General features: G+C 34.7%; 1 protein-coding gene across 1 annotated transcript in view; it reads right to left on the bottom strand.

Annotated features, from left to right (window-relative positions):
• Nucleotides 1–9,245: 9,245 nt before the first annotated feature.
• SLC2A13 (solute carrier family 2 member 13) overlaps nucleotides 9,246–20,207 on the bottom strand; it is a 274,941-nt gene continuing 263,979 nt past the window's right edge. Inside the window, exon 10 of the mRNA XM_036760016.1 lies at nucleotides 9,246–15,100. Within this exon, the coding sequence (XP_036615911.1) occupies nucleotides 14,874–15,100 (227 nt within the window). The 3' untranslated portion in view covers nucleotides 9,246–14,873. The remainder of the gene's footprint in view (nucleotides 15,101–20,207) is intronic.

Raw genomic sequence — 20,207 nt, 5'->3', positions numbered from 1 at the left:
GGAATTCTGATTATGACTTGGGTAATGAGTACCCCTGCTTCCCACAGAATTGGACAGGCGCAAGAGGTGAGCATAGTCAAATGGAAGTGGTATATTGAGAATAGGTTGAGAACAGGCAAAAGTGGAGTTTCTGCTCTACGTGAATTTGTAGTGAACATTGACACTGAGGGGAATGAAAAACCCCCTGAACCTAAGCAACAGTTGGTACAGTCCTTGGTGAAATGGAAAAATGGATATGATGGACTAACTGAGGAACAGAAGAAATGTGCTTGGTTTACTGATGGGACAGCAAAATATTTGGGACACAGGAGACATTGGAAAGCAGTAGCCTATAACTCCTGTACTAGGCAGACTCTGGAAAGTTCTGGGATAGGTGGAAGTAGCCAATATGCTGAACTGATGGCAGTGCATCAAGCCATCAAAACAGAGAAAGGAGGACAGTGTCATATATTTAGTGACTCATGGGTTGTAGCTAATGGGTTAGCTACATGGATGCCTATATGGAGGAATCAGAATTGGGAGATTCATGGCAAACACGCTTGGGATAAAGAGTTATGGGAAAATACATGGGATATGTCTTTGGTTACGAGTTTGTCAGTTTTTCATGTTGATGCTCACGCGCACGTTGATGCTCATGCGACACTGACTACATCAGAACATGAGTACAATGCACACGCAGATGGACTAGCAAAGGTTGCTACTGAATGTATTGTCCCTATTCCACCTCCAACTGATGACCCAGCCTTAGCAAAATGGGTCTACCAGACCACTGGCCATTTAGGGGTCCAGGCCACCCATTGATGGACACAGGATCAAGGTATTAGTATCTCTCATGCATTATTAAAACAAATAACAGAGGAGTGTTGTGTATGCCAATTGGAAAAAGAACGAACTGTTCCTAGGATAGTAACTGGAGAAATAGCAAGGGGAAAAGTTCCAGCCCAAATTTGGCAGATAGATTATATTGGACCACTACCCCAAGATAAAGGATGTAAATGTATATGTACATGTGTTGACACCTATTCAAGTGTACTAGTGGCTTGTCCTTATAAGGATGCAACTCAGAAAAAACACCTGTAAAACCCTAAATACTGTAAGTTTATGCTATGGAACCCTGATGCAGATTCAAAGTGACAATGGGTCACATTTCAAGGGTAATGAAATGAAAAGATATTGTCTATTGAATAATAAAGAGTGGATATATCATATTCCATATTACCCACAAGCATCTGGGCTAATTGAAAGAATGAATGGATTGTTTAAAGAACAGCTAAGAAAATTAAGCTCTAATAATTCATATCGACATTGGAAGGATAGTTTGTCTATTGCCTTACATAATTTGAATAATGGGCCCTTAGGAGGGAGTACACCTCTAGCCATACTGATGACCCCAAATCTGCAGATTAGAAAACAGCAAACACGTGGGATCCAAAACATTGAATTTTGGGCTGTGAGGGAAGATGTCCCACCACCATGCCCAGGAACACCTGGTTTGGCAGGATATGATTTACATTGTATAGAGAATTTTAGGTTGAATAAGAAAGAGATAAGACAAACCTCTACTGGGGTATGTATGAGAATCCCCAGGAAACATTTTGGATGGATATTACCTAAACCAGGATTAGCAGCTCAAGGAGTACATGTATTGGCTGGAGTGATAGATTCTAATTATCAAAGAGAAATTTTTGTGATACTCCAGAATTTGGGCAAAAAACCTGCACAATTTTGTAGAGATGATAAGATAGTCCAAGTGATTATTATCCCCTGTGAAAAAATACCCTTTGTGAAAACTGACCCTCCTTCCAAAATAAATCTCAGAGGAAAGGAAGGCTTTGGTTCTACTGATGGAATAAAATTGGGAGCTAAGGTATGGGTAAAATGGAAGCCAGATGATATTCCAAAGGCTGCATAGCCCATGGGAAGGACAACACTGTAACAGTTGTCTCTTCAGGGGAAAATAATTACTGAATCATACCCTTGGACCATATATTTTACTGTGAATTGGGCTATAACAATAGATTCATGGACTCCAGAAGTGGGGCTGATGCTGAGAAATGCCACAAGCCACTCAGAGGGAAGGTGATCTTGTATGATTAACAGATGAAAGTTTGTATTTGGGGAAAAGGCCCGGAGGGCAGGCCTAGTGTCCATCCAGGATGGGACCCTTCTGGCTTAGTTTCCTTTTTGTGTTCCCTTTCAAAAGAAACAATTCCTACTTGAGTTAAGCTATAAGATGGAATTTTTGTATAATTGGAGTCTCAACCAGAATGGGGATGATTTTATTTGAAGTATAATAGCCCATACTTGCCTACTATTTTGTTCTTTGTTTTGGTTAACCTTGTTGCTAGTTCTGTCTCCTTTAGGCTTAAGTACCCTACACTTTCAGATGACTGCCTAAGCACCTAGCATTCCTGGAATTCCTGCCAGCTTGCTAAAGAACTGACCTCTGGAATGGGACTCTTGGGGCAGGGACACCTTTATGTCCAATTTCAGCAAGAAGAAGCTATGGAAAATGAAACCTTCACCCCTTACCACAAGATTTTGAGCCCCATTCGTTTGAGGGGGGGAATGATGATATTGTTCTTTGTACTTATTTTGTATTATAATTGCTCTGTTGTTTTCTTGTTGTGGTATTATTGACATCAGTTTCCCATTGACCTGTGTAATGGACGTGAAAGGTCTTGGGGCCGAATTTAAAGGCAATCAGTGAATGGGAAGATCTTCCCTGCCCATTTGAGTGGGCTTCGGGGGCAGGGCTCTCAGGGTCCTGGGGGGAGTGGCTAGGACTGGAGCCAATGGAAGCCTGTGGTGGGAGGAGCTTGCTGAATGGTTGGAGCAGAGCTAAGAGCCAGTTGGTGAGGCAGTTGGTGAGAGCAGTTAAGAGCTGAAGGAGAGAGGAAGCAGTCAGCTAGCTGGAACACAGCTTGGAGATTGCAGCGGAAGCGTTGGGAAGCAGCAGTAGGTGCTACTAAAAAGCAAGACTGACCCTCGTGGAGACCGAAGAGTGCTGAGCAGGGAATTGAGGCCAGTGGGTGGTCTTCTTGCTGGAGGGCCCTGGCATTGGGGGGAGGGGAAGTACCAGTATGGCTTGGCTTGCTGCCATAATGTTTTTTCTGTGGCCTCCTGGTCACTATTGTGAGATGGGCATACTGGTTTTGGAAGGCTGTTGCCAGGATGTCGAATTGGGGACACTGGTCCATGGGTCTGCTACTTTTGAGTTTCAATAAATGCTTTAACTCCTCTGCCTTCTACTTAGAGAATTCCTTATATCCTGCAATTCTGGACCATTCAGGCATATTCATGGTTATCTTTGAAGTCATGAATTCTGCCTTAATGATATACCCCTCCAACATTTGTCTTTTTCCCATTCTATCATTTTAGCCAGTCTGATAGGTGTGAGGTGATATTTCAAAGTTGTTTTAATCTGCATTTCTCTTATCAATAGTGATTTAAAGCATTTTTATATAAGTAGACAGCTTTGATTTTTTAATCTGAAAACTGCTCATTTGGTCATTTATCAATTGGAGAATGACTTGTATTAGAAATTTGACTCACTTGCTTCTCTACATATTTGAGAAATGAGGCCTTTCTTAGAGACATTTGCTATAAAAATGATTTCCTAGCTTTCTGCTTTCCTTCTAATCTTCGTTGCATTGGTTTTTATACATGCAAAACCTTTTTAATTTAATATAATCAAAATTATCCATTTTACATTTTATAATGCTGTCTATACCTTGTTTCGTGCTAAATTCTTCCCTTCTCCATAGATCTGACACTATCTGAAACTATTCCTTGGTCTCCTAATTTGCTTATGGTTATCACCTTTTCTATCTAAATCATGTACCCATTTTGGCCTTATCTTGGTATACAGTGTGAGATGTTGGTCTATGCCTAGTTTCTGCCATACTGTTTTCCAGTTTGCCCAGCAGTTGTTGCCAAATAGAGTTCTTGTTCCAGGAGCTGAGGTTTTTGGGTTTATCAAACACTAGATTACTGTAGTCATTTACTACTTTGACTTGTGTACCTAATCTATTCCACTGATTCACCACTCTATTTCTTAGCCACTACCAAATGATAGTTTCCATTTTATAGTACAGTTTATGACATTTTGTTCTTTCAGATGAATTTTGTCATTATTTTTTTCTACCTTGCTATACAATTTTTTGATAGTTTGATTGGTATGGTATTGAATAAGTAAATTAGTTTAGGCAGAATTGTCATTTTATTATATTGGCTCAGCCTACCCATGAGCAATTGATTTTTTTTCAGTTGTTCAGATCTGACTTTATTTGTGTGAAAAGTGTTTTGTAATTGTGTTCATATAGTCCCTTAATTTGTTCTGGCAGGTAGACTCCCAGTAACTCCCAGTTATTTTAAAAGTAGTTTCTCTTTCTATCTCTTGCTGCTGGACTTTGTTGTAATGTATAGAAAAGCTGTTGATTTATATGGGTTTATTTTATATCTTGCAACTTTCCTAAAGTTGTTAATTATTTCCAGGAATTTTTTAGTTGATTCTCTCATATCAACTGCAAAGAATGATAGTTTTGTTTCCTTATTGCCTATTCTAATTTCTTTAATTTCTTTTTCTTTTTTTATTGCTATAGCTAACATTTCTAGTACAAAATTGAATAATAGTGTTGATAATGGACATCCTTGCCCCATCCCTGTTCTTATTGGGATGGTCTGGTTTATCTCCATTGCAGATAATGCATGCCTGATGGTTTTATATAGATACTATTTCTCATTTAATGGAAAGCTCTCTTTATTCCTATGTTCTCTAATTGTTGTCATTTTTTTAAAAAATAGGAATGGGTGCTGTATTTTGTCAAAAGCTTTTTCTGTATCTGTTGAGATAATCACATGATTTCTGTTGGTTTTATTATTGATATGATCAATTTTGCTGATAGTTTTCCAAATATTGAACCAGCCTTGCACTCCTGGTATAAATCCCATCTGCTCATAATGTATGACCTTTGTGATACATTGTTGTAGTGTTCTTGCTAGTATTTTATGGGGTGCTCTGTCCAAAGAAATGTAAATTTTGATCGCTGAAACTTTAAAGAGATCTTGGGATTTATGGGCTAGATTTCTTTCTTAAGGACCATGCTTTGAAACCAAATCACTTTGGATTTCATTAATTAGTCAACAATAGGTAGTGGCCAAAGCCCATGGGGTCATTGTTTAGGCCCTGCTTGCTCAGAGTGAATGTAAATAACAATTGTTTCTATTTTGCCCAGAAACCCTGAGGGTCTTCCCCTCCCAAATTATTATTATTTTTTTGGACTGGGATAGACTTTGTAGCCAACTGATAGTGTATATTTTTCCCTCTTTGAACCAATTCTGATGAGAGTAAGGTTCAACAGATGCCCACTGCTCCCCCTCACATCTTCCCCTTCACTGTAATAGGTATTTTATACTAATCTATGTGAGATAATTTACCCTATTTCACCTTTTCTTTCTTTCTGCTGTCAGTGTAATCTTCTTTCTCACCCATTTTTTTGGATATCATCCCCTCAAAGTCACTTTAAACCCACTATCTCTGTCTGTGTAAACTTCTTGCAACTCCATTGACAGTGATACAGTTCTTAAGAGTTTTAAGTATCATCTTCTTGTGTAGGGATTTAAAGATTTTAGCCTTATCGAATACCATATGTTTTCCCTTTCCTTTTTACTTTTTTATGTTTCTGTTGAGTCTTGTATTTGTCCCCCTTATCACCCTTCTGACTTACATTCTTTTAGAGCAAGATAGATTTCTGTACCCCATTGCTTGTATACCTTATTTCCCAGTTACATGTAAAAACAGTTTTTAACATTTGTTTTTAGAATTTTCAGTTTCAAATTCTCTCCCTTCTTCCCTCCTCACCCGCCCTCATTGAGGAGGCAAGCAATTCAATATAGTTTATACATGTATCGTTATGCAGAAACACTTCCATAATAGTCATGTTGTGAAAGACTAAGTATATTTCCCTCCATCTTATCCCATCCCCCATTTATTCAGTTTTCTTCTTTGACCCTGTCCCTTTTCAAAAGTGTTTGCTTTTGACTATTACTTCCCCCAAATGGCCCTCCCTCCTATCTTCCCCCCACACTCTTATCCCCTTCCCCCCTACTTTACTGTAGGGTAAGATGCCCAATTGACAGTGTATGTTATTCCCTCCTTAAGCCAAATCCGATGAGGATAAGGTTCACTCATTCCCTTTCACCTCATCCCTCTTTCCTTCCATTATAACAGCTTTTTCTTGCAACTTTTATGTGAGATAATTTACCCCATTCTATCTCTCCCTTCTCTTCTCCCAATATATTCCTCTCTCACCCCTTAGTTTTATTTTTTAGATATCATCAGTTCACATTCAAATTACCCTGTGCCCTCTGTGTGTGTGTATACATATATGTATATATATTGTTTATATATAATCACAATTCATAGTTACAAGACTGTCAGCTACTAGTGCTCTAATCAAGAATTTTTTTTTACAATTAGATATATAATTCTATAGAATTTGACAATGATGAAGAAGATATACAAAATAAAGAAACAGAATGAAATGCTATAATATGACCAACAAGACTTGTAAATTGTCTCTCCTGGATCTATTTTCCAGGTCAGTTGTTTTTACAATCAGATATTTCACATTTTCTTCTATTTTTTCATTCTTTAGATTTTATTTGACTGATTCTTGATGTATCATAGAGTCATTAGCTTCTATTTGCCCAATTCTAATTTTTAATGTATTGTTTTCTTCCTTTAGCTTCTCTATCCCCTTTCCCATTAGGTTGATTTTACTTTTCAATGAAATATTTTCTCCATTTATATTCAGAATCTCCTTAGCCATTTTGCTGATTTTATTTTTTAAAGATTTGTTTTCATCAGTGAATTTTCTTTCCATTTTTTCTTTTATCTATCTAATTTGGTTTTTAAAGTCTTCCTTGAGTTCTTCCAGGAATGCTTTTTGGGCTGGAGACCAGTTCACATTCTCTTTTGAGGTTTTCAGATGTGAGTATAGTGTCCGTGCTGTCTTCTTCTGAATTGGTATTTTGATCTTCGCTGTCTCTGTAATAGAATTCAGTGGTCTTTGACTTTTTAGTGTGATTTTTCATGGTGGTTATTTTTCTATTCTTCCTGGCTTCTAAAGTGGATCTCTGCTTTTGTGGCTCAGGGGGCTCTGTCCCAAGCTTCTTGTGTTGGGATCTGTGGGCCTGCTCACTGGCTTTTGTGGGCTATGGCCTCTGGTTTCGTGTGGTGTGGGTGAGGGGTGGTCTGGCTGCTCGACATCTCCTCTTTCCCTGGGACTGCTCTACAGCAGGGTAGTCTCAGCCGTTGTCTGTTCTGGTTTCTGCCACTTCATTTGACTGTGCAAAGGCACGTCTGGTGTCCTGGTGTTGACGTTTCCTAGCTCCACCCCCTTGGGACTCAGTAATTCTCATTGTTCTGCTGAGGTTGGGCCTGCTGGGATACAGTCTCCTTCTGCCACCAGAGGAAGGGCCTTCTCCCCAACTTCTCTCACTGAAAGGCTGCTGAAGCCCCATTTCAGGCTCCTCTATTTCTTCTGAGGTAGTATTCTCTGAGTTTATTCAAGGGATGGATCACAGCTGTTTTACCTGGCCATCATGGCTGCCAGAATTTCAAGAAGGTGAATTTCAAGCCTTTAGGCTATGTGCCAGAGGCCTCCAGGATAGCTGCTCCCATGGCCACAGGCTCTGTGCTGGTGTCTCCCATAGCTCTGACAGACTCCCTTCCTGAGCTGAGAGGCCTGGGAACACAATCACTGTAGTTGCTGGTACTTCTACCCTGGGCCTGCTCCTGCTCCCATGTTTTGCTCTCCCAGACAGGCATGCTGGCTGAGTTCTGCTGTTGTTGTTTGGTGTGGTCTGGTGCTGTTCTGTGTGCCTGGCGTTCCTGCCCCTCTCAGTCTGCTAGTGGCTTCCAACTCTCTCAATCTGCTCAGATTCACTTTTTTAGATGTATCTGATAGAATTTGTGAGAGAGCTCCAGTAGTTCATTCCTTTCACGGTGCCATCTTGGCCCCACCTCAGGGATGACCACTTTAATAAAAAAAAAAAACTGGCAGGGAAAGACCCTTAGGGTTGCTGGCCAAAAGAGAAACAGTTATGTTATTTTTGGGGGGGGGAGGGGGGCCTTTACGGTACAGAGTGAATGCTCCCTAATTGATAAATGGTCAAAGGATATAAACAGGTAGTTTTCCAATGAAGAAATAAAACAATTTTAGTCATATTAAAAATGCTCTAAATCATTATCTATTAGAGAAATGCAAATTAAAACAACCTTGAGATATCATTTTACATCTATCAGATAGGCTGAAATGATTGAAGTTTGAAGGTCATGTGGAAAAATTGGGACACTAATTCTTTGTTGGTGGAATTGTGAACTAATCCAACCATTCTGGAGAGCAATCAGGAATTATGTCAAAAGAATTATTAAACTGCCTTTATCCCCTGACCCAGCAATACCATTACTAGGTCTATTTCCAAAGATGATTAAGGAAAAAAGGAAAAGAATCTATATTTTCTAAAACAGTTCTAACAGCTCTCTGTGGTGGCAAAGAATGGGGGATTGCAAAGATGTCCGTCAACAGTGGAATAGCTGAATAAGTTGTGGTATATGATTTTGATGAAATACTACTATGCTATAAGAAATGATGAGATCAATGACCTTAGAAAAACATGGATAGACTTGCATGAAATAATGAAGAACAGAATGAACAAAACCAAGACGACATTGCATATAGTGACAGCAATATTGTTTTAAGAACAATTTTGAGTGAATAAGTAATTTTGACCATTAAAAATACCCAAATCAACTGCAAAGGACATGATATCTTTATTACATATTTAAAAGGAATAGCAAGTTGTACATAATAGATTTCCAGTTTCATGTGCAATCATCTTGTTAAAAATTATACTATGTTATGGAAATGCTTGTTTTATTCCATAAATTAAAAATAAAATAAAAAATTTTTAAAGTGCATTGTGCACATATCCCCCCCAAGAGAGCCAGTTGTAAAACATTTACCAGCAAACCTTTGTATTTAAGTGTATATGTATATATACACAATATATAAATACACACACAAAAGAATTATAAAATATTTTAATATCTCATAATAGAGAGCCAGATTACATATATAAAAGACTGGATGTGAATATATTACCAGATTTTGAACATTCTCCAAATTATAAGATGCACAGTACCTGTAAGAATGTAAGAAAGTAGAAGATAGCAAAAATTGTAATGAACTATTTAAACTTTTATTTCTTTTATTCATAATTCCAGCACTCATACTTTCAAAACATTTAAATTTTGTGTAAAGATTTAACTTCAACAAGACAATTAAGTTTACATCACTTAGATTCTTTGATATATACACTTATATATAATATAGGATTTAATGAATGTGAAGGAAATGGAAACTCTGTACCACTATTGAAAGATATTCTGAATATGAACTCTGGCAATACATTAGATTTCCTATTACACGGTAATTGTTCAATTACTGAGCATGCACTTGGGAGTTAAAATGTTTCTTGAAATATCTTAAGAATAGCACAAAACTATTTTTGATTGATTTTAAATGGATATTACAGACTTTGAATATAAATCTGAATAATTGTTACATCTAAAAGATATTGTAACAACAAAAGCAGTAGTCAAAAAATTCCAAGGAAAACAGTTTGGACATTTATATATCAATTTATAATATCAATTCTGTTTTCATTTTAAATGTCAACTCTCCTCAGTCTTTTCCATAAAAAAACATGCTAAAATAATGAAACATTGGTTTTGTATTTTAAGAATATCCTTTGCTATTTGGTATTACACTCTACATCAGTGGAAGGAATACCCATATTGATGAAATCACAGATCCATCAAAATAGTAAAGTAAGTCATATTAATTACTACATTTTTACTACTTTTATTTATATTGATGTGACAATTTCAACCATGAACCTAACCATCAAAAACCAAAGTGTGGAAAAATGAAACCAAAGAAAGCTAACCACGTTGAAAATTATACAAGCCAAGTTACTCAAGAACAACAGATTATATATTCAATAGAGGTAAAAGATTTACATCAATTATTTGAGTAAAATATTCTCATATAATTTTGAACACTATTAACACCAATACAAAATATGACAGTGATCATTATTAGCACATGTAGTACTCCTTTTCTAAGTATCAGCATTCTCTACACAGTTAATAATGACAAGTTGTTTAACTTTATGCATTTTACTCTTTTGGAAGACAGTGACAAGAAAATGCTAACACCAGAGAAGAGCTTATTTTGCTGACGTTCGAAAGACTGCCACAATCTAAATTATATCACAAATTAAGGTTGACATAGGGTACAAAAGGCTATGAAGCTTGATTTTTTAAAAAGAACAATATTTCTGCTCACAAAACAAAGATTTGAAATTAATCCAGAGAAAAATTTGGAGTCATTTTTATAGGCAGCAGCTACGTATAAGCTCTGTTACCTACAACTACACTTTCCATTAAGCATTTTGCCCTCATACTGTTACATATTTGTGTGTGATACACAAAACTCTTTGCAACAACTACAACAAATTGAGAGTTGGTTATTAGAAATTTGATACGACAGTCTTTTTTAGTACTTGGTAGATCTTGATAAACATTTTACAGATTGAAAAATCATAAAATGTTGGCTCATGGGAAAATATCTTCACAATTTTATCCCATAATATTGTCATAATTTTAAGTGCTTTAAATATTTTCCACAAATTGATTATAACATTCAGAAGCTAACACATAAATTAGGAACAAATATTTCCATTTCTCAAATTGTGTATTGAGTGCATTTTGTAGAATAGTTCTTTTTTCCACATTATTTGTGAGTTTTTAAAATGAAGTTTAACCGTTTTTCTAAACTTATGTGCAACTACTTCTTTTTCCTTGATAACAATTTCCCCTACATAACAGATTTTAAATGGTAATAAATAATTTATGATTCTTTGCTTCAATTTATTTATCCTTTTTCTTATAATTTAAAAGGGCCTGTTATATCAAATATACTCATATAAAGTTCATTGAGTGAAATAAAGTTACAGAGTAATATTTTGTGGTGTATAGAGTTTACAAATTATCACCTAGGAAAAAGATATAAAAATACTTGAATACATTTCAAGCTAATTTTGAGATCATCTTTAGAACAAAATATAGTGTCTCCTGCATGATTATTCAAGAAGTAATTATGATTTTAAACAAATGATATAGCTGCTAGAAGCAAAAACTGAAATATCATTATATTTTAATCTAATAATTTAATTAAAACATATTTAATGTTATCTCTTTTCTAATTAGTTTCAAAGCAGCTAAATTTTAAAGCAGTAAAATTTGAAACAGCAGGGATTTTACCTTTTCTTGAATTGAAGCACAATGCACCTGAATTAAATATACAACAACTTTAGAAAGAAATCTGTATTTTCTTTCAAAAAATTAATGATTTTGTCCTTAGACATTGTTTTTAATTTAATAAATCAAAAAATTATGTGAAAAGATGCTACCAACATTATTTGTGGCATTTTGTATGGAATGCTGTCAAGTATGTAGTGTTAGTCATTCTATTAGAACTAAAAAAGCATAATATTTAAAAATTCTGTAAAATATAAACTTCATTTTCTTCATATACTACAAATCTTCACTGAATCAAAAAGCAAAATTCTAATTTTGTAAGGCTCACTTTTCAAGTATTTATTATGTTTTGAAATTACAAATAATTCTCATATTGTGCCTTGGTCTAGTATTTAAAAATATGTGGAATATCCTCTTTACCTTTATATAAACTGATGGAAGTACAGGTACAATAACAAATAAGAAAATAATTAATTTGTTGATTTCAGCAACCACATTTTCACCTATCTACCTATCTATCTATATCTACCTATCTATCTACCTATTATAGATAGACAAGTGGGAAGTTTCAAATATACATTGCTACTTTGGGGAAAAGTGGCAAACCAATTTGTGTAATGAAATAACTGAAGATTCAGCAAAGCTAAATGCAAATAATTAAGACAATATATAGAGACAAACTGGAAAAATTGAAGTGGTTATTTAGATATGTCAGGAAATATTGGGAGAAAAAATTGGGAAGAAAACAGGTCAGATGCTTTGTATGTAAGCTGAATTCACTGAATAATTTCAGACTTTCAGTGTAGTTTAACATCACAGTTGCCCAATTTTCTACTTTACCAATGTAGATAGATGGTAAAAAAAAAAATCAAGAGAACAAAATTCTTCGTTAAATTACATTTTTATGAAAAAGAAATTAATATGACCATTGAAACAAATGTTCAGATGAGAGGATCACAATGTAAAATATTAATTACTTTTATTATACAAAGTGATGTCATGATATATTTTTTTCAGTTTTAGGACCTCAACCTACATATAAACTAGCTTAGAGAATGGACTTAATTGGCCAGATCCTCATTGTAAATAACCATGAAGAGAACTTGTAAAACATAAGAGGATGGAAATCTGTCCTATAGGTGTATAGAAACCAGTTTTATGCATAAAAATAGCTTTGTATTTATACTGGTCTACTAGCTGTTCCCCATATATGAAATTCTACCTCACATTTCCTACTTTTGCACCCAAGTGGTCTCCTATTCCCTTTTTACTTCTTCCTCATAGAATCCTTAGTTTTTTTCAAGGTACAGCTCAAGTCCTACATAAGGTATTTCTTGATCTTTTCTTGTCCTCATGGCCCAGTTCTTGCCACTCCTTCCATCTTAATTTTTTTTTTTTGCATTTACCTATGTAAATATTTTACCCAGTACTAAAATGCAAACTCCTTCAGGGCAGGGACAATTTTATTTTCGGCTTTGTATCTCCAGTGCCTAGCATAATACCTTGCACATAATAAGCACTTGACAAATCTTAACTGAATTAAACTGAATTATTTCCAAAACATACTTTTGTTTATATTTTCTAAAAATGCATCAGTGCTTTGTAATCATAACTAGCTCCTAAGGAGTTGCAAATGAATTGTAATTTGAGATGCAATTGCATGCATACACATTGTGCTAACTCTTAAATAACTATCGAAATAAGAGTTTAGGGGTAAATGAACAAATCTAGGGGCAAATAAACATAATTGTCAGACTTTTACTTCTAGATGACATTTATCCATTGTCTTTTTGAATATTAAATTACTTCTGTTAAGGTAAATATTCAACAGCAGATTAATGTCCTGTCTTAAGTTCAGTATAAAACAAACAAAAAAAAGACAACCTCCATCTTGTATAACTGTCACAAACTAACAAGGAAAAAATACAACTACTAAAGAAATTATATTGTCTCATCTGAACTGGGATTTTTCTAGTTTTTTTAATGCACTGAACATTAGCCCCATCCGGGGTTTGTAATATATATTTCCTTTGCTAAAAATCAAGTAATTGTGAATGCTACTTGGGTTAGGTAAACATTATCCAGGCTTTTCAGATTGTTAATTTGTAGTTGCACTCTTTTAAAAGAACAGCTCCCCAAATTGTAAAGGCTAAAATATGGAGATGAGAAATGAACAGTATTTAAAGACATTAAACAAATATATTTTAAAATGGTGCTATAAATATTGTTACATACATCTGATCCATTAACTTATGCAATAACCAATATTTCATTTTTAGATTTGGAAATGAAAAGTCTAAGCAGGCATAAAAATACAAATCTGTTTTCTTAATTTAACATGAGAAAAATATGGAAGATGTGCAAACTAAAAACGAACATATTCCTTAAGAGTTAAAAAAGAGAAGTGGGTAGTGGTAAAATTTCACAAACCCAATTAGGTAGCAATATACTATCTGGGTCAGTATAATTAGTATAATAAATCAAGGGTGGGGGTGGAAAATCCATTTTTAAGGAAATACATATCACTAAAAACAAGCTTGCTATCACTAGCTTTTGTTATTGTTTCAAAAGTCATGCTTTTGATTAAATTAATGGGGGGAAGATCTGTTAGGAGCTATTTGCATAGTGCTAATAAAAGAAAAATAAGCAGAACATGAATATCAATAAGCCAGAGGTGATTATTAATTGGTATTATAGCCACCATAAAAAGTATTTCCTGAAATAGTTGGTGATCTGATGTTATTTTCTGTTTGAAATTAAGTACCTAAATTACTATTTAATTAGAGAATCCAGTCAAAATCTTTTAATCTCTTGGTGGAAAATAAAATGCATTCATCAATCTGTATTAGCTTATGTGTGCCAATTGAGGACAGCAAAATTATCATCAAAAGATTCTAAATGCAGAGTCATTCTATTGCATCTTCTCATAAAACCTGATTTGGCCTCAAAGAGAAACTCTATGAAATTATAATGGTGAGAAATAGATCAGGACTTTTTATACTTTGACATAATTTTAAATAATGTTTGTTAATTAATGGCCATTAATAGGTAAATTATGGTTGATCAAACTGATTTCAGGTATGGCATTTTGAGGGAGTAACACCACACAAATAACAGCCAAAATCTTTTCAGGTAGAAGTAAGTCACATTTTAATGTTTTAGATTACTTTCTATTTGCTATATCACAAATATTGTGTTAAGAAATAAGGATCTTAGAGGACTAAATGCATTTTAGACTAACCAGAGACTACAAAATTTTGGCCAAGAATTGGTAGATTTAGATATCTGTGAATCAATTTTCTTATTTCTGTTCCTGAATAAAATTTATCTCATATTATTTTCCAATTATTTTATGAAGGTATTTAAAACTAGACTGTAAAAAGGAGAACCAGACCAGACATAGGACAGTAAAGTCACCAAAAGCTTTTATTTTACCCCCAGAAGTTTTTTTTCAATGTTTATATGGATCAGCAGCTGAAACTTATTCCACATCAGAAGCATCATTGTCAGAAAGATGATAATTGCTTCCCTTCACCCGAATATATTCTATGTATCTCCCTTCATCAGAATCCAAAGTACCACATGTGCATAATTTGTTTTCAAACAATGATTCAATTTCCTCTAGTTTTCGCCCTTTGGTCTCAGGAAGACAGCCATAGATGAAAATGAGTCCCAAACAAGCAAATCCAGCATAGAGAAAAAAGGCTCCTGCAATTGAAAACAATACATATAGTCATGAATTAGACTTCATTCTAACAAATAGCCAGGTTTCCGTGGCCATTTTTGAGTGGAAAAGGATAGTATTATTCTTAATCAGCACTTAATATAGTCCTTTTACATGTTATAGTCGATAAACAGTGATTGAATAAAGGAGAAATTGACAGAGAGAGGTAGAAGGAAGAAACTTACCTAAAGTCCAGGATTCTTGTTATGGAATCAAAAGTGTGCCTGGTTTACTCTGGGTTGTCCTAGTGCTGTGAAAGCCTAAACTGCCTCTATATTCCTTCTATGAAGCTATATTATGAAAGCAACTATATACTAAGTCTAGCTAATAATATTTTATAGCAGTGGTCCATCTTTTCATATTTAGGCCTTGATTGTGTATAACTCATAGCCCATCCACAATGATAAAAATAAAGAAAAAAACTCAGAATGCTAAGCTGTAACACAATTGGTTATGTTACTTTAGGTTATTTTTAATGCCACATTTATTATTATATTATTAAACTAGGTACCCTAATGAAGCTGTTTTTAGGTGCCCAGAAACAGTAGTAAATTGAGATCTCTTTGCAAGGGAATTTAACTGAGATTAAAGGAAGTTTATACCTGCATTTCTATATGTACTATGAATTAAGTTTAACTTGGTATTATGATTGTGTGTTGCCAAAGTCAACCTAAGAGATCAAGTTATAGCTGAATGTAACATGTTGGACCATTTTAAAGGAAAGCAACTGGTCAACTCAAATAATTAAGTTAATATAGGATCATATTATTTTGAATTAGACAGATATAATTTTATCTGATATTATCATTTAATGAGAGGAAATGATATACAGAGAAATTAAGGTACTTGCTCAATATCACAAGGCACATGATAGAACTGTCATTTTGCCAAGACTAACTAGCCACGTCAAACATGTTATATATGCAGACACAGCATAATTTAAATTCCATAAAAAGTGGAACTCATTCCATATTGAGATTTATCACTAGCCATACAATTTTGTTAAGTCATTTCATTCATGACCAACTCTTCATCATCCTATTTGGGGTTTTCTTGGTAAAGCTATTGGAAAGGTTTGCCATGTCTTTCTCCAACACAAGGCAAACAAGGTTAAGTGACTTGCCCAAGGTCATGCAGATAGAAAGTGCCTGAGGCTATATTTGAACTCAGGTCTTCTTGACTCTCCAGACCCACCCTAGCTGCCCAGCAGTACAATAAATCTCCATAAAAAGCCCAACCCCAATATCACATTATGACTCAAGTGTGACCTTCATTTTATAATAGCTATATCAGGAAGTATCTGGCATATTATACCAAGATGGGAAGGCTTCAAGCAAGGTTCTGTTGATGGACCCTATTTCCTGAAGATCAAGCTTTTCTCAGTATGAGGAGGCATAGAAGGTTAGGCAACAGGTGTTGAACTGCTATTGCAAATGAAAATACAAGATAGTTTTTAATTCTGTTCAGCCCCATTCCATTTTGTGTTGAAGATGGAAGGATGTCAGGAAAAGAGTGTGTGTGTGTGTGTGTGTGTGTGTGTGTGTGTGTGTGCATGTGCATGCTTGTATGTAGAAAATCATATAGTTCTAAGATTGTCTATATAACCTTTAATTAAATTGTTACTATTTCTAAAGTGTAATCTTTGAATAACAGTGAGTTGATATATTTTGGGGAAGAACTGAAAAGCATCTTTGTTGATATTCTTTCTAAAGATTAAACTTTAAGAAATAAAGAAGCTGTACTGAGTGGAAGAATTTCTGCTTAGAGTAGGGAATTTGGTGAAGTCAGTTTCATAAAGGCAACAAGAGATATAATTTCATATCATACTTTATCTTTGTAGGTGGTTTATGTAGCAACGTCTGTTGCAGAGGACAGATGCCTGAATGGGAGGCAGATTACCTATTTCCCTAGAGGAGAGGGATAACCTGAGGAAGCTCTAAGGTGGCCAGAAAACCTCAGGATGGTGACCTTGGAAGCTATATGGAGCTGCAGTAGGTAGCAATGCAGAAAGTAGAATGGTGCATCACTGTCTTGGTATGGTGGCCTTTAGACTTTAAATTGCTCAGATTAAGATAGCTCAGGTCAAGAGACTCTGAGGCCCCTAACATTCTGTTCTGAGATATATTCAGTGCTCTGCATCTCAAAGATTCATAGAGACCCTACCCTGGAAGGTAGAGATTAGGTCATGAATTCAGGAGATATAGAGTGAGACAAACAGTCTTCTCTCCTGTCCACCTATAAGAATGGAATGTGGTGCAGCCTATTACTGGCAAAAAAGTCTCTGTACTGGAATGTGAGATCAAGGGAGGAGTAAATCAACCCAAAAAAATAGAATAATTAATTCAGAAACCACAAACAAAAGACAAACACTAAATGAAGACTTAACAATGAAATGGCAGCTAATGACTAGGTCAAAGAAGAGACCATTAGATACAATTAACAATTAGGTAAAACAAAATGATAATGATGAAAAAAATGCAAAGATTCTGGAACATAGCTATAGCAATTCCCAAGGGAAATCATATCTCTATAACCATAATTAATCAAATAAAAAAGTTTAACAAACTGAATATGCTTCAAGAATTAAAAAGCCAGCAAATATACCAAAAATAATCACAAAAGAGAAGATAATAAAATTAGAGGAGAAATAGAAAAAATTGAAAACAAAAAATAATAGAAATTACAAATGAAACTAATAGCTAGTTCTTTGAAAAAAAACTAACAAAATTGGTAAATCTTTAACCAATAATTGACTCAGTCAATAAACATTTATTAAGGGCCAGATTTACTGTGTGCCAGGCATGTTAACACAACTGTGGACACAAAACAGAAGAATGCCTTCAAAACTATAAAATAAATTACCAGAGAGTTTACATAATCTAATCTCAGAAAAATAAACAGAACTAGCTACAACTGAACTACAAAGATGGGAGGAGGCTCCTAGTACTGACATATTCTTGGAAGAATTCTATTAAATTTCAAAAGAACAATTAGTTCCCATACTACACAAATAAAAGATTCCTTCTATGAGCTACAAGAGAAGGATAAAACATAGAAGGACCATAAGTCAATGTCATTAATGAATATCAATTAAAAAAAAAAACCTAAATACAAAATAAGAAAAGGAAAAAAAATGTATTGCCATGGGAACAGTAGAACACAAGAGACTTCAAAATATACAGCAATAAATTTCCATTTCAAGAAAGCCTATATAATAAATCAAAAAATGAATAATAAATAAAATAAATTAAAAATTGTGTTCAGAGCTGTCCATGTTTTCTTTGCTTTCTTGTAAGTTTTGTTTTAAGTGAGAACTTGAAAAGATCTTAGCTTAAAAGGGCCAATGTCTCCCACTGCATCCTGGGCCTTTTCCAGTCATCCTGATGAATAATTGGTCACTGGAACCAAATGGTGCTGGAGAGAGTGAGGCTGGTGACTGTGCACAATGCTTCCTCACTCAAATCAAAGTCATGTCATCATCTCCCTGATGCCATGGTACTCTTTGAGAACAAAGGACAAACCATAACTTTTGTTTACTATTATGTATGTTTTACTTTGCTCTGTTCTCCTCTTTCTCCCCACCTCTTGTTAATCTAAACACACTTCTATACCACCCCTGTTATCCTATTCCCTCACCCTCTTATTTGTCTATAAATTTAGAATACTTATTCCAAATGTATATGTTGTTCTCTCTTTAACCCATATCTGGTGTGAGTAGGGTTCCCTCTAAAAATCCCTCCCTTCTCCTCTCTCCCATCTCCGTACTCTTAGCCTTTTATTTCTTTCTTAATTTAGAAGACTTTTATGCCCTACCGGATATATATGTATCGTTGCCTTGTTAACCCATTTTCAATGAAAGTAGAAATCCAAAACTACCAGCCCCCCTCCCCCATTTAATTCCTCTGTGCCACTTATTCCTCTTGCACCTCATTTGTATAAGATAATCACTCTTTTTACCTTTTAATAAATGGTTTTAATTTTTAGAATCACATCATATTCAGGTCTACCCCAATCTTTCTTTCAAACTACCTAGTTACTGATAACAATCTTATACATATGTTTTACACTTTCTCATATAAAAAGTAAACAGTCTCTCCTTAAGTAGTCCTTTATAATTAGTCTTTGATATGTACCTAATGTTTCTCTTGCATCTTGTATATCAGATTTTCAGGTTTTTTTGCAACAAAAGCCTGAAAGTCTGGCAATTCATTGAATGTCATTTTTTTCATTCAGGATTATGCTTAACTTTGTTGTGTATATTTTTGGACACAGCCTCAGTTCTTATGCTTCTCGATAAATAGTGTTTTAAGACCTGTGGTCTTTTAGTGTTGCCACTGCTAGGTCTTGTGTGATTCTAATTGTGGCTCCACTGTATTTGAATTTTTTTTCTTGTTGCTCAAAATATTTTTTCCTTGAGCTGGGAGTTTGAAAATTTGACTATGATATTCCTATATGTTTTCATAGTAGGATCTCTTTCAGGTGGTGATCAGTGGATTTTTCCTACTTTTACCTCTTATTCTAGTGGTTCGGGATAATTTTCTTTAATTATTTCTTGTATTGTTGTATCAAGATTTTTTTTCCATTGTAACTTTCATGTGGTCTGATTATTCTTATGTTTTTTTTTCTTGACCTCTTCTCCAGATCAGTTGCTTTTCTTATGAGATGTTTCACATTCTCTTTTGTTTTTTCACTCTTTATCTTTTGTTTTATTATTTCTTGGTCTCTTTTAACTTCACTGGCTTCCCCATGACCAATTCTTTTTTCAATTAATTAATTAATTAATTTTTAGTTTTCAGTATTCATTTCCACAAGATTTGAGTTCAAAATTTTCTCCCCATCTCTCTCCTGTCCCCCACTCCAAGATGGCATGCATTCTGATCACCCCTTACCCCAGTCTGCCCTCCCTTCTATAACACCTCTTCTTTGTCTCCTGCCTTCCCCCTTACTTTCTTGTAGGGCAAGATAGATTTCTATACACCATTGCCTGTATATATTATTTCCCAGTTGCATGTAAAAGCAATTTTTAACATTTGTTTTTAAAACTTTTAGTTCCAAATTCTCCCCTTCTTTCCTCCCCACATACTCTCATTG

The sequence above is a fragment of the Trichosurus vulpecula genome, chromosome 5 (genome assembly GCF_011100635.1).
Source record: "Trichosurus vulpecula isolate mTriVul1 chromosome 5, mTriVul1.pri, whole genome shotgun sequence".
Taxonomy (NCBI): domain Eukaryota; kingdom Metazoa; phylum Chordata; class Mammalia; order Diprotodontia; family Phalangeridae; genus Trichosurus; species Trichosurus vulpecula.
The sequence above is the reverse complement of the archived record's forward strand: the minus strand, read 5'-3'. Positions and strand labels throughout refer to the sequence as shown.